The 23,317-nt window shown below is 41.3% G+C and overlaps 1 protein-coding gene across 1 annotated transcript in view; it reads right to left on the bottom strand.

The window, feature by feature from the left end:
* The window catches only part of WWC2 (WW and C2 domain containing 2), a 198,940-nt gene that overhangs the window by 23,606 nt on the left and 152,017 nt on the right, over nucleotides 1–23,317 (bottom strand). The window contains exons 12-20 of the mRNA XM_028099772.2: nucleotides 21,338–21,467; nucleotides 20,700–20,780; nucleotides 20,518–20,604; nucleotides 17,300–17,492; nucleotides 15,555–15,719; nucleotides 5,860–6,017; nucleotides 3,500–3,698; nucleotides 2,089–2,253; nucleotides 719–811 (exon numbers count right to left, since the gene is read on the bottom strand). Of these exons, the coding sequence (XP_027955573.2) occupies nucleotides 719–811; nucleotides 2,089–2,253; nucleotides 3,500–3,698; nucleotides 5,860–6,017; nucleotides 15,555–15,719; nucleotides 17,300–17,492; nucleotides 20,518–20,604; nucleotides 20,700–20,780; nucleotides 21,338–21,467 (1,271 nt within the window). The remainder of the gene's footprint in view (nucleotides 1–718; nucleotides 812–2,088; nucleotides 2,254–3,499; nucleotides 3,699–5,859; nucleotides 6,018–15,554; nucleotides 15,720–17,299; nucleotides 17,493–20,517; nucleotides 20,605–20,699; nucleotides 20,781–21,337; nucleotides 21,468–23,317) is intronic.

Below are 23,317 nucleotides of genomic sequence, written 5' to 3'. Positions count from 1 at the left end.
CCGCACATTCAACAGTCCTGTGCGCTCCTTGAATGCCTCCTTTAGACTGAAGCCTCCTGCAGGCGGTGCTCCCCTCACCCACAGAGCTCAGCACACGCAGGGCTTCGTGCTTATTTAAACAACACATCTCAGCAAAAGTATAATAGCTTAAGTCCATGATTGCTACACAAATCATTAGTAAGCAAATAATTTTCATTAGCATTTCAGCTGGAGTAAGCAGGAATTGTTGAACTACTTGAACAGTCCAACCTTTTAATTTATTTAAATATTCTCTCAGACTTATCCTTTAGGGCTCAGAGACCTATGGTTTCCAGGAAAACTGGCGCTTTCCCAAAAATGTCTGTTTTTTAAGCAAGTTGCTAATACTGTGTACTCCTTTAGCAGAATATCTGCCCGTCCAAAAAAGTCCTGGGTGTTACACTCTTGCTCGAGAGCCAGAGACGGTGTGGGGACACAGCACCATCAACCCACTCAGCAAGCCCCTTTTCCATCGATACTGCAAAGTGAATTTCCTGGCTTCATTATCACAGGATCCAAACCAGCACTGCACGGCTGCTCTCAAGCACACCCTCCCTCCGTCTCCATAACTAACACGTCTGTGTCTCTCTGGAATCACATTCAGCGGCCCAAGAGCACAGAGCAATGATGCTCAGCAGTTCACAATTTGTGATTCTGGACTGGACTGAGACAGGGACATGTTGCTGGGGGGAATACATACCCTTTTGACCCTCAAACTGCGCCGTTCAGTGGAGTTTCTCACAAACAGTGATTTTTTAGCCAAGGTTGAACTGTCACTGTCACTTCGATTCAACTGGCAACAAAGGATAAAAAAAAAAAAAAAGAAAATCACTGCATAACAGAGCGCGAGTGGTTTACAACTGAGAAGTTTATCAGGTAAAAGCAGGTGGTGAGGAAGTTGTTTCTTTAAGAAAATCCTTCTCAAACAAGTTTTTCTCTTCTATGCTTTTCTTAAACAACTAAGTTTTCTCATATAATTTCAACAATCGCCTTTTGGTGGTAGTTATCAGAACTCCTGCATTAAGATAATTATACATACTTGGAAATAAAATTATCCTTTGTATTTTTACCTAATTAGCAATATTCATTTTTAAAAAGGTCTGTATAACCTAGAGGGTTATAACCAGATCAGAGTTCAGTCACAGTTTAGAACAACCTAGAATGCCCTTGGCTCAGACAGCCCATCCTCACGCCTTCACCTGCTTCAGGTCTCGGCTGAAACAGCACCTTCTCAACGATGCTTACTTTGAACCCTACTTAAACCTGAATGAGACCCTTGTTTTCACCATGCCCAATCCCCCTTAACTTGCTCTACTGTTTTCCAGAGACTCGGTCCCCACCCAAGACACTTCCTAATTTGTTCATCACGTTCACTGTTTGGCTTGACTCACAAGGATGTGAGCTCTGCAAGGGCCAGGCTCTGGGGCTCTTCTGTTCACAGAGGAATTCCAACCAACTGTCTAGAAACATGCTTAGCAGCGGGTGCTTCATAAAAGTATTTGTTGAACTGAATGAATAAATTTAGAATTTTGAAAGTATTTTCCTAAACCATTTTATAATTATTAATCTATATTACTGTAAGTCATAAATACTTCCGGAAATAGAACTTGGCAAACTGATGCAAATCCCACCATATTCTCTACAGAACTGTGAATCTGATTCCGTGTCTAGAGGCATTATTAAAAGATGATTTTTGTTCTAAAACCCAAGTCACAATTCTGGTTCTGTGGGATTAACGTGATTTGAAGCATATAGGATGTACTGCAGAAATACAACGAATTTTAAGTTTCTAAATAAAGACTGAAGTACAAATATACTCAGCAGCCAGGTCCTTAATTTCACGTTTGCCAAATAAATGGCTTAGAGTTCATGAGACATTAAATTTAGGAAAAGGAAAAAAAAACAACAACCCAAACTGAGAAGGCCCATAGGAGTGTGCTATTTCGTGTATGTTTCATAGCGGTTTTAGCCCCGTGTGTCTGCAGTTGGAGTCTGAAGACTGCCGGTGCCCAGTCTCTCGTCCGCGGGGGGCCACTCGCCGGCGGGAGGGCAGGGCCCCGGCCCCCTTACCCGGCAGATGTACTGGTTACGCTCCCCCGGGGAGAAGGTCTGCGAGCGTACGATCACGCTGCTCCGCACGAAGGGCCGCTGCCGGGCGCTCAGGCAGCTGCGGTCTTTGGGGCGAACCGCCACCCCGGCATCACCTGCCTCCTCCGTGTTTGTCTCTTTATCGACCTGGAACGGAAGTCAAAATTTGTCAGGAGCGGACGGGCCTGGATACCTGTCTGCTCCTTATCTTCTAAGTACAAAAGAAGTATCTATCTCACAACAGAGCCTCACCCAGCACTGGGGCCACTGGGGCCACTGGGGCGAGAAAGGCTTGGTGTTTACTCCAGATGGGAACCCGGGGAGCGGGCCCTCCACTGAGTTAGGAAGTGACCTGCCGTGGGGAGGACGGGGTCGCCCGTAAATGGAGGTGCCGTCTCTAACACATCAGACCCACATGAGGAAGGCTGAGACTTACAGAGGGTAAGTGTGGTTCTGTAGCAACTCTTATCTAGGAATACTTCATCATTAAACACTGCTCAGCATTCCAATTAGGTTTTTCTTTCTTTTTTTTCCGGAATAATGATAGAAGCAATTACATACAAGAAAATGAAAATGTACTACAAAGTTAGAGTTTCATATAGAATATGCAATTATATGTATTTGAAAATAGCAAGGCTCTGAAGCTGAGTTTGGATTTTTAGCTTCTCTTTGGAAATGTAACAAAAAATAAAAGTAAAAACAGAAGTTTCTCAAAATACAAACTCTCCAGGCACATGCAGATGGTTATTGTTGATCTTAGGTGTATAAAAGGATTCCAACCTGCCTTGCGCTGGTTTATTCAAGAAAAGTCTTTGGTCAGGGTACAATACTATTTCCCCCAGGAATAAAGAACTGGAATTTCCTAGCCTCCATTACCAACATCCCAATGCACTCTCCACCCACACGTCTCTCCCTCAACTAGCAAAGTTACTGCTGCATAACTTGGCTGGCACCCGCCGGGAACCCGAGCCACCTGCCACGTTCCAGAGCAGATTCCAACCAGAACCCCACCGGAACCAAGAGGAACTTCAAATGTTTACTTCAGGTTTGAGATGGAAATAAACTTACATTTACAAAACTTAACACAATCAAGTAGTTATCCTGGAATTTGGTAGTCATTCTGGAAATGCTTTTAATACATATTCAGAGGACATTTATGGAGATCTAAATAGCACTATTCATCTTCTTACATAAAATGTAAGCGAAGAACGAATATTTGGGGCCCATTTAAAAATTTTACAGCATTTCCACTGCCTCTTAGAGCCCATTTCCACAAACGCCTCTCAGGACGAGCTTTGCACAAAATCCTAACACGGGATCTCAGCCGGGACAGACTCCGCCTGCGCGGTGCCATCGGACAGGGGCGTCAGGGCGCGCGGCCGCGGGTCCTCACCAGGGTGCACGGTCCGGCAGGTGGCTGGCGCCCGCGGTCATCACAGCCACGCTCGCCTCTCCTGCCCGCGTCCTCCTCCGCCTCGGGTGCGCTCGGGCACGAGCACAAGTCTCCTGGACAGCTACTGCCCTCTGGCAACTTCACGTGGGCCTCTTCTTCAGACGCAATTTCATCAGAGGCCTCTCGCAGCATGGTCAACCTGCGGTGCGACAAGACAGAAGGAAACAGGCCCCAGGTAGGTGAGCAGGTGTGCGCCCCGGGCGGCACAGTGAACGCGGCTCACGCACGGTGACTGGAGCCGCGGCTGGGGCGCGGACTGCAGCTCACACGCGCGTGAAAGACACAACCACCACCTGACTCGAGCGACACGCAGCAACATCACCATACTTCGGCACTAGAAAGTTAAATGAATGAAATTTCACCTAATTCCTAGATATTAAAATAGAAATAGTCTGAAAATCACATATAAAGGGGCGCCTGGGTGGCTCAGTCATTAAGCGTCTGCCTTCGGCTCAGGTCATGATCCCAGGGTCCTGGGATCGAGCCCCACATCGGGCTCCCTGCCCGGCGGGAAGCCTGCTTCTCCCTCTCCCACTCCCCCTGCTTGTGTTCCCTCTCTCGGTGTGTCTCTCTCTGTCAAATAAATAAATAAAATCTTAAAAAAAAAAATCACATATAAAATTTAACCCTGCCATTTAAAAAACTGACACTCACTACAATGTTTATTTATTGTAAAATAAATCTCACAACAGGATGGAGTGACTTTATTCTAAAAGCGAATAAAGACATAAGCACCGAAAATCTCCATTATCCAGGTGCCTGGCTGGCTCAGTCAGAAGAGCACGCGACTCTTGATCTTGGGGTTTTAAGTTCGAGCCCCACGTGGGTGTAGAGAGTACTTAAAAGTAAAATCTTAAAAAAAAAATATGTCCATGGTCAACTGTGCTTACAGGCTAGCAGGGGTAAAACCCTGGGAAAAGGGAGTTTTACTACTGACATCACAAGAATCCCAATGCCATATGATCTTGTCTTTAACAAAAGCCATGGCATGGGCTGAGGTGGCATGATAAGCAGGCTTCCAGAATGTACATACAATTTATAGTCTGTGTAACCTGCATGGACAGGAACATAATAGTACCAGCATGACTTAGAATACCTCATGCTTTGTTGAGTTTCATGTCCTTAGAACGGAAACACTTCTTTCACTGATAACTCAAAGTTGAGCTATAATTGTGATTGGTGACTTTCTGACAAATTGGCACACGCCAGTAATTAAACGCCTAGTCATGCAGTGAGCACAGGGGAGCGAGCAATGAATTCTGCGAGCTATAAATTCCTTTATGCTACATTTTCTGAAACATATATGAAATGAATTGTATTTTACATACACAAAGAAGGCTTGGTATTTAAAATACCATGATGAACCTTATAATCACTCTTGTATTTATTATTTTTGTAGTACTCTGATTCCTAACCATTGTAAAGGGCTTCTGATAAGAACAAAGTACATCTGTGCCTTTGTGCATCACTGTAGTAAGCCTTCCTTCCAAAGGTCTAAGAGTTTGTTATTTACGACATATCTTGTCACTGTTAGCTTGTAACAAGTTTTACACACACACACACACACACACTATACATATGTGTTAACAGCAGTTCAAGCGTATCAGTATAAGCAACTACATATACATTAAAATCAATCCAAATAATTTTACATATATACTTTAAAAACGACGCATTCACTAAGATTTGTTTTTAGAGAAAACTGCAAACCAGGAAATACAGTTCTTTTCTGTATGTGAATCTAGACAAAAGCTATAGTAACCTTTTTTTCTTTTTTAAGGGTGGGGGTGTGGAGAATGAGGAGGGAGCAGGAAAAGAAGATGGAAGTGGTAACAAATAGAGAGTGACGACTCAGAAGCTGTTTTCTAGAACATGTGCCCTGACTTGCCTGAACCTAAATGGTACAATGGTACTTCTGGTAGTTTAAAGAAAAAGAAAGTAAGTTTTAAATTTATGTATGAATGGACAATACACCACCGCATCTTTCAAAACAGGTATTTTTAGACTTAAAATTTCAAACAGCTCCGGAAAGAGTGTCAGCACTGAAGGAAGCAGGAACAAAGAGCCTCCTTCCTGTGTTCACGCTGATGCTGCCCGCCATTTCCCTGTTGCCTTCTTCGACTCTCTGATGACCAAAGAAGGTCTTTCCTTTAATGGCAGCTCCCTGGCATGGCACTGTTCTCCAAAATTCCAGGGTAATAAGAAACAAACCTATGAAGGTTCCCCTGAAAATTTCTTGTAAGAAACTAAACACATCCTCTTTGAGTTCCCAGAGAGCAAAAGGAAACAACTGTTTTTACCAATCTCCATCTGGACCTCTTTGCTCTTCTTCCTGCCCGGGTTCTTCTTCCTCTTCTTCTTCTTCTTCTTCTTCTTCTTCTTCTTCTTCTTGTGCTAATTCCTGTTCCACAGCCAACAGCTCGGCTGATGTTCTTGCAAGTAAGGCTGACACTGCATCCTGGGGAATAGAAAGCATATATGGCACCGAACATCATCTACTGTGAGACATGATTTAAAAACTCATCAGATGGGGATGTAAGCTTCCGGTTGTGAAAAAGAAGGTGGTACGGGACCCAATCCTCCTGCTGAGAACAAATATGAAAACTGGATAAAATAAGACAAAAAGCAATAAACAAACCAAACTCCAGCTGTTTTAAAGCAAGGAAAGAGCAACACTGGCAATCAGGAATAGAGGCCAAGATCCCAGGGAGAAGAAAGTACAAGAAGGTGAAGCGACATCACTGTCACTCTTCTCCCTTGGGGATGGTGTCAGCTCTAGCGGTGGGGCGTAGAGGCTAAAACTATGGCTGTGCAGGACACTGGCAATATCAGTAGGATGCAAAGATGAAAACCAAGCGGAACCACCATGGCAGGCAGCGCGCGAGGGGCCAGAGAAAGGATCTGTAGTGAGTCCGGTATTCTGTACAATACTCTTGGTGTGCTATTTGCTGTTCCTAAGTGGCATGTGTGAAAGCAAGAGGTGAGAAACTGAAGAAAATCCAGCTGTGAGGAGGCTAAAACAGGAAGCAGATGCTTCAGTTTCTTTATGGTCCTAGGGAGAGGAAAATTGGAACTCAGGTCCTCCAAGTGATCCAGGTGATCTGTAACCTGCCTTCTGGAAGAATATTAAATCCTCTCTGGAGGAAGGTATCAGCCAGAGCCTCTATCATTCTTCATACATAATATGGAATCCACTGGAAACAGGACCCAATGACTGATCGAAGGGCAAGAACAGTAACAAATAAGATGAAAGAGGCAGATCTATAGGTGATCCACATACTGCAGTTATTCAGAGAAGGAATTTAAGATTTTACAATTAATATGTTCAATAAAACTGATGAAATGATGGAGAATTTCACTAGTGTATACAGAAAGAATGCCGCATTAGCACATCAGAGTGAAACTGCTGAAAAGCAAAGAAAGAGAGAAAAATCTTATAAACAGTGAAAAAAAAGATGCATTACTTTTGAAGGATCAACTATTCTCCAGCAGCTCAACAGAATCAGTGGAAACCAAATGACAACAAAATGGTATATTCAGTGTGTTCAGAGAATTAACTGCCCACCTAGAACTCTGAATATGCAGAAAAAAAGTCCTTCACAAGTGGAAATAAAGACACTGACGGATCTGCACTAGAAGAAATACCAGAGGGAATTCTTCAAGCAGAAGGAAAATGACCCAAATGGAAGCACACTAATGCAGAAAGAAATGAAATATACCAGGAGGGGTAAAGATGTGGGGTAGTCTAAATGAATATTGACTGTCAATAAAAAATAATACCTTATGGAATTTAAAACATGCGTACCTAAAATACATGACCAATAATTTCACAGAAGGCAGAAAGGGAATAAATGGAGTTAAAGTCTTTTAAATTCTTAGACTGCCTGGGAAAAAGTAAAAGCATTAATTTAAGGTAGCTTCTAATAGCGCAAGGATCCATGCTGTAGTCACTAGGGATGTGCAAAAAATAAAGACTGTATTACTCATGATCTAATAGGAGGGAAAATGAAATTTAAAAAAATACTTGACTAATCCAAAAGAAGGAAAACAAGGAGCAAAGACAGTACTGCAAGAAAACAAACAGTAAGACCATAGGGTCAAACCCAAATATATTACTAATTAGCATTAAATGTAAATGAACTAAATATTTCCATTAAAAAGTAAAGCTTTTAAGACTGGATAATAAACCAAAACCAACTATATACTGCTTACAAGTGCAACACTTTAAGAATTCAGAAGTATTGGAAGTAAAAGAATGGAAAAAGATAAAACCATGAAAACACTAACCAAAAGAAGGGCTGAGATAGCTTTATGAATATCAGACAAACAGAGTATAAAATAAGGGGTATTAGAACAGATAAAGAGGGATATTTTATAATAATAAAAGGGCCAGTTGAACAGAAAGATACAACACAATGCTAAATTTATATTTACCCAAAAATACAGACACAAAATTCAGAAAGCAAAAACTAACAAACTAAAAGGAGAAACAGATGTCTATAATCCTACGTGGGAGGATTTTAATATACCTCTCAACAACTGGTAAAATAAGAGAAAAATCAGTAAATGTGGAAGATTTGAAGGGCAAAATCAACAAACTTGACCTGCAACACACAAAACTTTTAATAACAACTTTTCAACAACACACAAAACTTTTACCAAAACTGACCACGTGCTAAGCCATAAAGCAAGTCTCAATATTCTGTATGATTGACTAGTATGTACTCTGTTCTCTGAAAACAGTGAAATACAGCTAGAAATCGATAATAAAAAGAAAACTAGAAAAACCTCATTGTTTGGGAATTAAGTAAATACACTTCTAAAAAAACCTCACAGATCAAAAAAGAAATGACAATGGAAATTATAAACTATTTTAAATTCAATGATATTTTAATAATCTCATATTATCAAACTTGTGAAAAGCAGCCAAAGCTGTGCTCAAAAAGAATTTTTTAGCCCTAAATGCATATATTGGAAAAGAACGTTGTTAAATAATGATCTATCTCAAGAAGTAAAAAAAGTACAGCAAATTAAACCTAAAGAAAGTAGAAGCAAGGAAATAATAAAGAAAAGAGCAGAATTAACAAAATAGAAAACACACATATAAATTAGAAAAAAAAAATCAACGAGGCCAAAAGTTGTTTCTTTGAATAAAATAAAAAAACTTGACGAATCCCTAGCAAGAGTGAAAAAAAACAGAAATGGTAAAAGTTACCCATGTGAGAAACAGAACACAGAACACAGCAAAGTCCTTGCATATAATGAAAATAAGAAGGTATCATGAATAACTTTGCCAAACTTTTGGTAATATAGATAAAACAGAAAAATCCTATAGAAAACACTACTTTTACTAAAATGAATACAAGTACAGAAAGCTGGAATAGTTCTATACTTAATAAAGAAATTGAACCTGTAATTAAAAAACAATCCCCTAGCCCCTAGCATCCATTATATTAAAACAAAATAAAATGTAACATCTAGAATGGTATAAGTTATGTGTCATCCTTGGGAGAAATAAGAAAGTAGTCATTGAAAACATTTTTTTATAGTGCTTACTACTTTTGCAGAACCTTAGTTGAGAAAGGCTGCTTCTCACAAAGAAAATTACAGGCTAGGCTGGTGAATTTTCTTGGGAATTCTTCCAAATATTTAAGGAAGATATGACACCCCTCTTACAAAGCCTTCTGCAGAGAGTAAAAAAAAGAATGCTTTCTAACTTATGAAGCCTGTAAAACCTTGATATCAAAAAATGACATTACAAAAAAAGAAAACTAAAGACTAATCTCTCTCATGAACATAAATGAAAAATAGCCCAAACACAAAATCAAGAAATCAAATCCAGCAACGCATATAAAAACACATGTAAAATATACCACAATGAAGTCTGTCCTATTCTAGGAATCCAGGGGTGGCTTAACATTCAAAAGTCAATCAATGTATAATCCACCACATTAAGAAAATAAAAGAGAACAATCGTGTAATCAATTTAAGAGGTAAGTAAGCAGTAAAAATGTTTGATAAAATTCAATGTCCATGCATAATAAAAAGTCTTAGCAACCTAGAAAGAGCAAGAAATTCCTTTAATCTGATAGCAATTATCTATAAATAGCCTTAAAAATCACTCTAAATGACGAATTTATTTAAAGCCCTCACTGTGAAAAAAGTATAGTATTTTCTGCAGAGGTGGACAACTAAGCCCATAGAATAGAACAGAATTATCCATGACCAGACTCCCAAGCACCTTATGAGAAAGATGACATTGTGATGCAGTCGGGAAAGAAAAGTTTTTCAACAAATGGTGCTGGGTCAATCAGCTATCACATGGATAAAAAGGAATCTTGACCCCTACCTCACACCTTATACATAAGATAATTTCAGATGAACTTAGATCTAAATGTGAAAGGTAAGGCAATAAAGCTTTTAAGATAATACAGTAAACCATCTTCATGATCCTGCGGTAGGCAAACAGTTCTTAAATCGCAAAGGAAAGCACTAAGCATACAGGGAAAAATTGATAAATAAGACTATGTTAAACCCGAGTACTTCCATTCACCAAAAGGCAACGTTAAGAAGATGAATGGGCAAGCCACAGAATAGGAAGAGCTATTTGCAAAAAACATATTGGACAAAACACTCAAATCTAAAATTAAGAACTGCTACCAACCTATGAAAAAAAAAAGAATCTGATAGAAAAACGGGCAAAATCTCGAACAGACACTTCACAAAAGATGACATCCAACTGGCCATTAAACATAATCAGGGAAATGCAAAAAACAGGAGAGTACTATATATCTATCACAATGGCTAAAATAAAGACGATAAATAAAGACATGTACGAGATGCTAATAGCAGCACTACTCATCATAGCCCTCAAGTTAGAAACTCAAAGGTCCATCAATAGCAGAATGGATAAAGAAAGCGTGATATAATTATACAATGAACTATCACACAACACTGAGCATGGCTGAAGTACAATTACACAAAACACAGATGACTTGCACAAACATAATGCTGAAAATGAGATGCCAGACATAAAGGAACATATACTGAATGATTCCATTATATAAAGTTCAAAGACAGAAGTCAGAATAGAGATTACCTTTAGCGGAGAGTGGTAGTGACTAGATGGGGCACAAAGGAGGATTCTGGGGTGCTGGTAATGCACTATACCCTGATCTGGGTGGTAGCTACACAGGTGTGTTGACTTTGTGAAAATTCATTGGAAAATACACACTACCTTTGTACACTTCGTTATAAATCTCTCCATCACTCCTCTCCACGAAAGAAACAAGTTAAAGTGAGATTAGAGGGGCGCCTGGGTGGCTCAGTTGGTTAAGCGACTGCCTTCGGCTCAGGTCATGATCCCGGAGTCCCGGGATCGAGTCCCACATCGGGCTCCCTGCTCAGCAAGGAGGCTGCTTCTCCCTCTGACCCTCCCCCCTCTCATGTACTCTCTCTCTCTCATTCTCGCTCTCTCAAATAAATAAATAAATCTTTAAAAAAAAAAGTGAGATTAGAGTAAGACAAGAAGTGTAATAAAAATGTATATATATGTGTAACAACACAGTGAACCTAAGAAACACCTGTAGAATACTCACCCAATAAGAGCAGAGCACACATTCTTCTCAAGGGCACATGGAACATTCTCCGGGAATGGTAGCATATGTTAGGCCGTAAAACAAGCCTCAGTAAACTTAGAAGGACTGAAATCATACAAAGTATGTGCTCTGACGGCACTGTAAGGAAATCAGAAATCAATAACACAAGGAAACCATAGGAAGTAACAAAGATGTGGAAATTAACACATTCCTAAATAACCAATGAGTCAAAGAAGTCACAAGGAAAATCAGAAAATACTTAGAGAGGAATGAAATTTATAGCTAGCAGTGCCTGTGTCAAAGCAGAAGAAAGATCTCAAATCTATAACCTAACCTTGTACCTTAAGAAAACGGAGAAAGAGTAAACCTAAAGTAATCAGAAGGGAGGAAATAATAAAGACTACTCTCTCTCTCTCTTAAAAAAAACAAAAAAAACTCAGGGTTGTCAGATCGAGTCCCTGCGTCGGGCTCCATCCTGGGCCTGGAGACTGCTTAAGATTCTCTCTTTCCCTCTCCTCCCTGCCCCTCTATAATAATAATAATAATAATAATAATAATAACAACAACAACAATAATAATAATAATGACAGAGTAGAAATTCATGAAATAGCAAACAGAGAAATATCAGAGAAGATCAATGAAACCAAAAGGTGATTCTTTGAAAAGATTCAAAAAAGTAAAAACCTTTAGCCAAACTGACCAAGAAAAAGAGAGAAAAAGCTCAAATGACTGAAATCAGGGGCCAAAGAGGGACTATCACTATCAACTCTACAGACATAAAATGAATTATAAGGGTTACCACAAACAACTGTTTGCCCACAAGTCAGACAACCTAGATAAGATGCACACATTCCAGAAAGACACAAACTACTCAAAGTGACATTATAACAAAATTCTAAGTAGACTTATAACAAGTAAGAGATTGAATTAGTAAACAAAAGCCTTTCCACAAAGTCCAAACCCAGAGGGCTTCACTGCCGACTTCTACCAAACATTTAAAGAAGAATTCATACCAATTCTCAAACTCTTCCAAAAGACAGATGATGAGGGAATACTTCCTACCTCATTCCCTTAGGCCAAAATTACTCTGCTGTTGAAACTAGACAAAGACATCAGGAGAAAACTATGAATACAGACAAAAAAAAGTTCTCAACAAAATACAAGAAAACTGAATCTAATAACATAAAAAGGATTATACACCATGACCAAGTGGGATTTATCCTAGGAATGTGACGGTTCAATAAACCGTATGAACAGAATAAAGGATAAAACCACATGTCATCTCAACAGATTCAGAAAAGCATTGGTTAAATCCACAGCCTTTATGATAAAACACTCAACAAACTAGGAAAAGGATTCCCCTCAACTTGATGAAGGGCAACTACAACAAACCATTAGCAGAAATCATACATAATGGTGAAAAACTGAAAATTTCCCCCTAAGATCACATCCATGACAAGGATGTCTGCTCTCACCACTTCCTGCGATATCATAATGGAAGTTCTAGCCAGGGTGAAGGGGCGAGAAAAAGAAAGAAAAAGCAACTGGAAAGAAGAAAGAAGTAAAACCAACTCTTTGCAGAAGATATGATGTTACATATAGGAAATCCTAGGGAATCCATGAAGAAAACTATTCGACTTAAACCTGTTCAGTAAGGCTGCTGGATACAAGACAAGTAGTCAAAAATCAATTGTGCAATAAATAATCTGAAAATGAAATTCAGAAAATAGTTATTTACAACAGCATCAAAAAGAGTAAAATTAACAAAAGAAGTGTGATTTTGGGCTCTGAAGACGGCAAAACATTTTTTGAAAGAAGTTAATGAAGACCCAAATAAATGGGAAGATATCCCGTATTCATAATCAGAAGACTTAAAACTGTTAAGATGACAATACCCTCCAAATTGATCTACAGACTCAATGCCATCTACATAAAAATCCTAGCTGCCTTTTTTTTTTTTGCAGAAACTGACAAACTAAATACTAAAATTCATATGGAAATGCAAGGGACCCCAAATAGCCCAAACCATCTTAAAAAAGAAAAACAAAGATGGATGACTCACATGTTCTTATTTCAAAATAACTACAAAGCTACAGTCATCACAGTAGTGTGATGTTGGCACAAATACAGACATACAGATTAATAGAACAGAATTTAGGGTCCAGAAATATAAACGATCACACTTACGGTAAAGTGACTTTCAGCAAGGATGCCAAGCTAATTCAGTGGGGAAAGACTAGTGTTTTCAATTAAATGGTATTGGGAACAATTGCATACCCACCTACAAGAAAATGAAATTGGACCTACTCCTCACATCACACATAAAGAATAACTCAAATGGATCGGAGACCTAAAAGTAACACTAAACTTTAAAACTCTCAGAAGAAAACACAGGAGTAAATCTTTATGATGTTCGGTTGGGCAAAGTCTTCTTAGATATGACATCAACAGCACAAGCAATGTAAGAAAAAAACACATCTGGACTTTTCTCAAAATTTAGTATTTTCTACTGCAAACAAAACCATCAAGAAAGTGAAAAGAAACCCATAGAATGAGAGAAAATGTCTGCAAGTCATTTATTGGATAAGGGACTTGTATCAAGAATACATGAGGAACTCTTATAACTCAATAATAAAATAATAATAAAGAGATAATAATCAAGTAAAATTAAAAAAGATGAGGAACCCACCTAAAACACAAAGGATCCAAATAGATAGTTCTCAAAAAATTTTTTAAAAATATTCTAATGACCAGTAACTCCATGAAAATGTGCTCAATATCCTTAGTCATTAGGGGAATATAAATCAAAACCACAATGAGATAGCACCTCACACCACACAGCATGGCTAAAATCAGAAAGACAGATTAATAACGGGGCAAGAGCTGGGATGACAGGAGCCCTCGTACATTGCTGGTGAGGATGTAAAATGGTGCACCCACTGTGGAAGACAGCTTGTCATTTCCTCTAAATGTTAAAACACAAGAGCTACTATATGACCCAGCAGGTCATACACCTAGATATGTACACCCAAGATTAATGAAAATGTACGTCCAAACAAACTCTTATACAAATGTTCACAGCAGTGGTATTAATAATAGTCAAAAAGCAGAGACAGCCTAAATGCCCATCTGCTGATGAACAGAAAAATAAAAGGTGGTATATCCATATAATGGAGTATTATTTGGAAATATAAGGGAATGGGGTACTAATACATGCTAGAATATGGATGCACCCTGAAAACATGATGCTAAGTAAAAGAAGTATTATCCCATTTATATGAAATGCCCATAGTCAGCAAATTTATAGAGACAGAAACATGAGTGGCTGCCTCGAGGGAAAGGCCTTAGGGAGAACAGGGAGCTACTGCGAATGGGTACGGGGCTTCTTTCTGGGATGACGACAGTGTTCGAATACTACATTGTGGTGATGGCGGCCCAGCTCCGTGAATATACTAAAAACCACTGAACTGTGAGCTTCAGACGGGTGAACTGTACGTTTTCAATGGAGGAACCGTATGGTATGTGAATTACACTGCATGGAGCTGTTAAAAAAATTTACCCACAGTGTGACCATCACATCAGCACACTCCAAGGTCCAAGTCCTATTTCATCATCCTGTGTGCCTTACTCAGTGTCGACCACAAAGTGGGGCGTGTGATACCAGCTCCACCAGCACGCTTGCTTTCCTTTCTCCACCTACCACGACATCCACTGTCGTGCCTTGCACACAGGAGATGATCAGTAATTATGTGACTTCTGCTTGGTAAACTCTTTCCTCATAAATAACCGAAAATGAACTTGAACTTGGTAACAATATTCACAGATGCCAAGTCAGTGATGAATGGCTTCCCAGAATGCCCCCTGTAAATTTTCTGAAGTGTCGAATGTGGATGATTGTTGGTTACAACAGTACAACTGCTGATTTATAACAAGCTTAATAGAAGATATTTATCACTTTACTGCTGTAACAAATAGAAACTAAGACGTTCTTTAGCCTTAGTAATTTAACGTCTGCAAATGATCTGAGTTCCAAATGTATAACCTGACAGTGGAATCAAAGATGTGAACACGACATATCAAAGTATAAATTTAAAGCAAAAGGTTTTCCGTGGTCACCTAACCCAGCTAAGACTATGCATCAGTTTATTCTGATGGAAGGAAGTGTGAGCAGAAATGAGTGATTCTTTTATAAACTATACTTGAAAGGAAGCTGGAAATTATCTTTCATTCTGGTTTTGTCGTTGTTAGGAAGCTGGGAGGAAGGGGTAAGCTGGGGAAGGATGGGTAGTGCAGGCGAGCAGGAACACACCGGTTACCACAGCATTCCACATTTCGCATTATTTCCTTTAGTCCTACGGCTAAAGTCCTTTAGCCTTTTTACCCCAATTTGGACTCACCAAGTCTATAGAATCTATTAATGGCTGATTTGGTTGAAATACAGAGTCCTCATTTTCTTCATCATTCTTTTTACAAGACATTTGCTTGGAAGGAAGCAGGTTATACCACAGAGTGAAAATCTCGTTGGAAAATGGTAAATCAGCCAGACTGATCTGAGTTCCAGCCTGTGTGAAATGAAGGTGGGGGGGAGAGGGGGAGAAAAGAAGAGAAAATAAAATGTTTAAATTCACATTTGCCTCTTCTCATATAATTAAGATTATGCGGCAAGCCTGTTGTAGGGTTAAACAAATGCAATACTCATATAAAGCATTGGTAGGTTTTTTTTTTTAAACCTGAAGGTGTGACTAAGTAAGAAATAACCCCAATCTAGAAGCCAACCCTAGGATTATTTTGTGAGATACTATTTTGCTAAAACCTAATGACTGAGCATGCAACTTTTTGTAAGTAGAATTATTTTTTAATGAAAAGTCAAAAAATAAATTAAAAAAATAAACGATTAAGCATAAATCATAATGCCTCTTATAATATGCTGTAAGAGTCATTTGATTATTACTAACAAAAACCCATTATCCAGTATAAAATTCAAAAACAAAAACCTTACTGTGGTTCTTAAATGAGAGACCAGATAGCAAAATTTTTCTTTGGATTAGATGAATGTCAAAGAAAGTTTTTATATTCCAGCAAATGACACATATGAGCCAGGATCTAGTTAAACAGTACCACTTTTTTTAAAGGCTATTAATTAAGGTATTTACTAACTTTAAGGAGCTTCTGACACACATATCTATTGTAGTAATCTGACCACCTACTGAGTCACTATCTTGGCTTTTTTTTTTATTGCCAGGTAATATTATCAAATATTTTTTTCATATAAAGAAAAGGAAATATCAACCAGAAATCTATCATCCTTGTAAACTTTGTTCATCATGAAGCTTGTTTTTGTGTTTCCTATTGTACCGCGGAGAAAAGTTCAACATGAAACCTGCGCTGTTGTTTGGACACATGGGCACCCCCTCAGTGTCTGCATTGGAACACCTTGTGTAACTTTTCTGGTGTATAATGGTTTTCTGGTTATTATGTACAATGGTGTGTTAAACTCACCATTAATTAGACATGAAGTCTCTCGCGTGAGCATTTAAACATCGTATTCCTCTAAACAGCAACATTTAAGTCTTCCTAGAAGCTATAATACCATGGCTGGGGGGAATATAATAAAGGGACTGGATACTCAGTCTCCTGCCTAATTTAAACTTATAACAGTGAATTACGTGTGGGATGTCTTTTTGGTATCAGGCTCCATCGTTCACTAGCTTCGTGACCCTGGACACATTACCTCTCTTCGCAGTTCTTTATCTAAAAATAGGGGTACTCATACCTTCTCCCCTGAGACCGTCATGAGGATTAAATGAGATAATGTACACCAAGCACCCAGCACAAAGACTCCCGTTGGGAATAACAAGCACGCTCCAGAGCGATCATCATGACAGAGGTCAAAGGGCAGAACGGGAGATAGATTTTACAGAAAATCACAACTAATAAGCAGATTTGAAAGGTCCTGAATAAGAAAATGAAAACCAGAAATCACTGCTTCTGATAAAAAAAACGAAACCACCACTGGCTGTGCCCGAGGCGCTGGGCAGATCTGTGGTGGTCCCAGGGCTGGCGAAACAGCAACGAGAGAGTTCTTCTCAGCACACCCCAATCATGGGTCTCCGGCGGTAAAGGGAACTGTGAAATGACCTACCAGGCATTCTTCACTTCGGTGTTTACTAACAGAGCAAAGATCTACTCTCAGTGTCTTCTGCTGTAAGGCTGTTTGGGAAATGGCCACTCGGAACATATCATTGAATAAGATGGATTCTGTGGCTGGATGGACTCTTGTTCGAAACAGACAGCTGACATCCATCGAGGAGGGAAGCAGAGCAACCCTAAAGTATCTGCAAAGAACAAGCGTGAAATGGATTTTACAGGTACTTCAATTATACCAGATTCGCAGCTGTCGTCTGAAATCATCTGCGAAAGAGAGAAACACAGGGGAACATGGGGTTCATCATCAACTGAAAGCTTTGCTGTCAGAATGGGCCCATCCGTGCTCAGCGGCCCAGAGGCTCTCTCTTCGCCCACCCATGCTGACCGTGCCCCCGGGCCTGCCGCTCCCCACGGGGCTGCAGCAACGAGAGGACCCGGGAAGAGAAGGGGAGGAAAAAAAATCCGTGGGGCAGATGAATTTAACGTCCCTCCTGCCTGGGGACAGCCAATTCCAAAGTAAAGTTTTCTGAGTCTGGGAAGACGGGATCATGCTAAGCCAACTTTGTCCCCAAGAATACTCACCCCCCAGTATTAAACAAGGGGTGCTCGTGATCATTTCCCAGGAGTGAAATACATTACCCTACTAGTGAAGAAGAACGGCTGAGGAGCATATTGTGAAGCAAACTGACAAATGTTATTGTCCAGCAGCACAGAAGTTTCAGAAAGGACAAACCGTTTCAAGAGGCTTATTGCTTTGTAAATTTCAGAGGAAGACTTACAGAAAACCAGTAACTTCTAATACTACTTTCAGGCGATTTTTTCCTAAAGCACACGTTACATGAGGATTCACAATTCTTAGAAACGGCATGAAGTATTTTCTTTTAAATCCCGGAAAGAAAACGCCCATTAAATCCCTCCCCCACTAATTCCCGCCTGGTCTAATTCCAATTCTAAAAGATGCCTTTCTCCTATTGCGAAAACTGTAAATTCACAGGCAGGACTGAGGGATGTCCTATTATTTCTGTATTTTATATCAGACTGTAAAATTGATGATGCAATATGTATAATTATGGAATTATCAGAATATACAAACTGATTATGAAGATTCAGCCTTAGGGGACTAGGGAGCCTCGGGCCGCTGCTGTTAAGGCTGGAGATTCGGCAGAAGAAATGTGTGTTTGAAAGCCAGGAGGGGAAGTACACTGCAGAGCTGCAATGGAGGAAGCAATTCTCTGCCTCTCCAGACCCCAGTTTTCCTCTGTACCAGTGGCCTAACCACTTCTGCGGCCCCAAAACGTTTCCACGTGCAGAACAGTTTTACATGGTTAAGAGCCAAAGGCACGGGGGAAAGAAGGTAGGGGCGCTTTTCCTTTCATTCTGCTGTAGGTGGGGTCTCTCCACACTGAGTCAGGAGCCAACCAGCTGGAGCATAAGCTCTGCTTGGTGTCACTAATAACCAGAAAGTAAAATTTGAAGTTAAGGGGGGGAAAAAAGATCGATTTTAAGATACTTCATTTTTGGCAGTGTCATTATGTAGACCAAGGCTTTTATGTAGGGGCTTAAGAACGTGGCGCTAGACATCTCAGGAAGGTGCAGACCAGTCAGATGAGTAACTGCCCACGAGCTGGGGGCAGAAGAGCCCACTGCACTCACTGACATCGGTCCTCAACTGTGCTGGCTGTCACCCTACCTCAGGGGCACTTTGTGGCTTCCCAGGAGGAAAGTGAGAGGCACCAAGATTGCTTGGCAGCGGCACATGTGCCAAGCCCTCACAGCACAAGATTAAAGAAGATGCGTGTTCTCAGGGACTTCTGGGGTTTTCTCCTGGACTAGTGGGATGGCTCTCCCTGTTCACAGGTGCGCTCCCTGGTGGAGCGGTCTTCTCCCAGATATGCCGTCCTGAAATAAAAAGGCTGCCAACGCTCCAATACCTCAGCCTACTCACTGGGAGGGAGAAGTCACAGATAATATTGTCAGGGCCGTCTTCCCTGCGTACTACTACTGACTGGCCTTCCGATTCTCAGTTCCAGGAAGCAGGCTCTCTGGGGTGACACAGACACTCCGCAGTAAGCCTTCCCTCCTCCTGGTCTCCCTGTTTACTGTGGACGCACCCCCCCCCCACCTTGATTTCAGGAGATCTTGCAGCCTGTTCCCCTCCTGGAATCCCATTCCCCTCCAGCTCTGATGACCGTCAATACCCAGACATCCACTGGCTCTCTTCTTCTGCTGTCTACTGAACGATTTCCATCTAGCTCTATTTTTATTTAGATCCAGTTTCTATTAGATCCAATTCTTCAGAGTATTCGGATAGGAACTAAAAAGTAAACCCACAGGGAAAACATCCAGAACTCTTACATTCACTTTATTAAATGCCCCTCTCATTGAGGAATATTCTTCTATCACTAAGGCAAACATCCACCTGGCTGGGTACAGCGTCTTGGGGGCCACCCCTCAACGGCTCTTTCTTATTTCCAAACCCTTACACTGGCAGACTGAACATATTATTAAGTGCAGGGCTACACACAGAGATCCTGGATTTTAAGTCAGAGGCGTTAAGATGAAATCTGGCTTCTTTCTGGTGGTCTCCAGCCATAGGCCTTTAAGAGAGCCCCCAAAAGTCTGACTCCAGCGTGTGAATGGTGGTGAAGATCGCTAGAGATACCTGTCAGGAGAGTCCCAGGCAAGAGGCCACATAGCATTATGACATCACTTAAAGTGAAGTAACTCTAAGAAATTCATGGTCACGGGGAAGTGAATGCTTGACGCTGTGGAATGATATTCTTACGTGTAGCATGATACGGTGTTTGGCAAAGTTGTATTGATAAATGAAATGTAATCACTACATTTTCACGTAAAAGATCAGAAAATTACTTTAAACCAACAGCAGGCATAATTAGGCAACACCAAACATCTTAATTCAATTAAAAGAATCGGGCTGCAACATAGCATAACACAGAATTTCTGGCTGAAAAGAGAGATTAAAAGAGTCTTGGTTCCTAAGCCTAACAATGAATTGGCTGGATGAGGATCAAGATCTAGTAGCTTTTTGCACATTCTCCTTCTTTTCGTTTGACCCACTGTGGATTGAGGCTTGATCGCCCCTGCTGCGTCTTTTCCACGTCCATCTGGATGAACTGCTCAATCCCAATGTAAAAGCTATCATATGTGAACAATGTTCAGTACTTCAATCTGTCCTTTGCTACTTTTACTTACACTTTTGAAGTATGAGGTATCAAGAAGGCATGAAGATTTCGAAGTTGTGCTAAAATCACCATGAAACTTGACCTTTTTGCATCGTATCTGTCAAAAGAGAAGCTGATGAAACAGGGAAAGGGCACAGGCCATTTGTCCCTGCACCGAATTCTAAAACTGCCCCTCCATGTGCGCTCCCTTACCTGAGGCCGACCTGCACCTGGGCTGTCTCCACGATGGTGACATCCCCTTCGCTGTAGGGAACATCTTCAACTTCACTAGGCCTAGGGAAAGGGCGACAGGGGGTGTAGGTGAACTGTTTCCGAACAGGGTCCTGATTGTTATGGTTACTCTTTGCCACTTATTGATTCTGAATGAAAACCTGAATTAACAGCACTCCTCCAGCCCCCAGGGGGATCTGACCCCAGTGAAAACTCACTCTTTTATGTATTTCTTCATCTTTTCAAGAGGAGTCTGCCTCTGAGCCATTAAGGGACAGACTTCCTGATGCCTGACTTTCCTGAGCCTCCCTGGGGTACGCCACACCCCGAGACACATTCCAGGCTTTCAGAAATATACACGAGAAGATTCATGTGCCAAACGGGTAGTGGCAACTCCAACATTCTCATTGAGTTTTAAGCCTCCAAGCGTGGGATGTTTTCGGTATACTGAGATTTTCAGGCATTAGCCTACCGCCCTTCTACTGCAAAGAGTGGACTCAGGGCTGCAGTATGCTCACAGGCTGGAACCCACACACACGGCTATAGGAGGCTGGAACCCACACACATGGCTATAGGAGGAGAGACGGTGTAACTGAAAAGTGCTCCTGCCGAGTCCTTACTGTTTCACGAAAGCTTCGTAGACCCCGCTGTCTCCAGCCACAGACTCATCGGACACAGCAGCTGACACGCAGGCCGTCTTCTCCCCGAGCAGGTGGATTACTCTTCTTTTTGGTAATGACTTTTCCATATCTAGGGAGGGGAGAGTGAGCGTACTAATTAGGATTATTATTAGGAAAAGTTAAGTATAAAAATACACACGTGGTTTGGTTATGAGAAATCCCAAAGTATCTGCATCTGAGCATCGAGGATGTTACTATTGGAGTCGACAGATGTGGCCGATTGAAGGCACCAAGACGTGACAGAGGTCCCTGGGATGCCAGCTATTTTGGTCATCATTTGAGAAATACGGTTTCTCTCCGTCCTGAAATACGTGAAGGGAAGGGATAAATGACACACATTCCCATCGGTCCCTTGCTTCTCTGTCAGGGATTCACTGCAGTTACCATCTGCTCGGCGGCAAGGAGCAAGCTGCATCCCTCAACTATTAAAGACATCTGTATAATAGAGAGCATCTACTACCCAATGGCAAGAAAGTTTTCCACCTCCTTTGCTCTCCCCTTCTCTGCACACACCATATTCTTAGAACATCTCCTGTGCTACCACGCTAACAGAAGTTAAAGGAAAAAAAAGTCTTTGACTTACAGAATTCCTCACCAGCTAATACCATTAGGAAAAAAAAAAAACTTTGTGTGCTACTGAATCTTTAGCACCAACGACCACTTAACTTTTATCTCGAACTCATATTCATACACTGCATCCTGTGGTGAGCAAGAAGCATTCATTTAAAGCTGCGTTCCTAGGTAATAAGCTGCGAGCCTGTGGAGTTCTTTTATCCTCCAGTGAGTGAGCGGGGACCAGGATTGGTATGCATTTCGCCCCCCTTCTGAGTCGTGACTTTACATCTTGTTAAGATGTTTAAGTTTTAAGGCTTCAGATTACAGGATTGATTGCTGCATTTTCCCTTTCATTTCTGGCAGTGGGAATGCTTTTTCCTTGATGATGCAGTGCCTCTCTCCGCCCAGCCCCCTTTGTGAGGGGTGAAGGTGATGACATGATTTATTGATTACCCCCAGGAATATCCACGGCGGCTGAAATTGACTTTGACAATGACAGAGACTGACTGGAAGGACTTCGTAGTCATTCCAGCGCGGTCTCTGTCCTCCAGCAGGGACTGGCGCCGGAGAGCGGGATGTGCATAAAGGAAGCCAACTTTGCCTGCGGAAGATTCCAGAATGCTGAGGGAGACGAGCGGCGACACGACCCCGGGCCACCCGCCCCCCACGCGGAGGTCAGACACCCCCGAATGGACCGAGTGCTGGTATTCTGACCTGAGGAGGTTTAGTCTTTACGGTTAAATATATGCTTTTAGTTGTTTTCCCACATGGCACTCAATACTCTTTCCAAATAAAGCTCTCAGGTATCATTCCTTTAGGGTGAGTTTTTAATAGCAGCTGTCTAATACAAGATGCATTTGAAAGGTAAAAGCTCTATCCTGGAAGCTTTGGCGACACCGGGCTCTGGGCAGACTTCCCAGGCACAGCAGCAGACCCAGTGGCAAGAGCAAGGCGAGAGCCAGGCAAGGAAGCCCGCGGACCCAGGTGGGGTCGGACCCTGGGCGATTCTCACGTGGGTCTCCCCCTCATCCGGCCGCTGGCCTCACCGACCGGCCCCTCCAAACTGACTGAGCATTGACAAGGGGCTGCTAGAGAACACTCGCAATACACGAAGAATGAAAACAGCTTTGACATGTTCAAGATCCTTCAAGTCCAAAGCACAGAAGCATGGCAGAGAAAACACTCCAGTTTCTTCTCTTGCTTCTTCTTTCGTACTTTCATAAATTTCAGTGGCCCGTGGTAGGAACCAGGCTTAGCACCGTCTGTATGGATTATCCGCATACAGTAGTACCAACGACATGAACCGAGAGCAGAGCACCAAGCACAGTTAGAGGCTTTCGCCATGTTCCGGCATCAATCCTCCCA

This window comes from Eumetopias jubatus, unplaced genomic scaffold, assembly GCF_037043125.1.
Source record: "Eumetopias jubatus isolate StellerSeaLion01/CBP00866 unplaced genomic scaffold, mEumJub1_p1.0 scaffold_2, whole genome shotgun sequence".
NCBI lineage: Eukaryota > Metazoa > Chordata > Mammalia > Carnivora > Otariidae > Eumetopias > Eumetopias jubatus.
The sequence above is the reverse complement of the archived record's forward strand: the minus strand, read 5'-3'. Positions and strand labels throughout refer to the sequence as shown.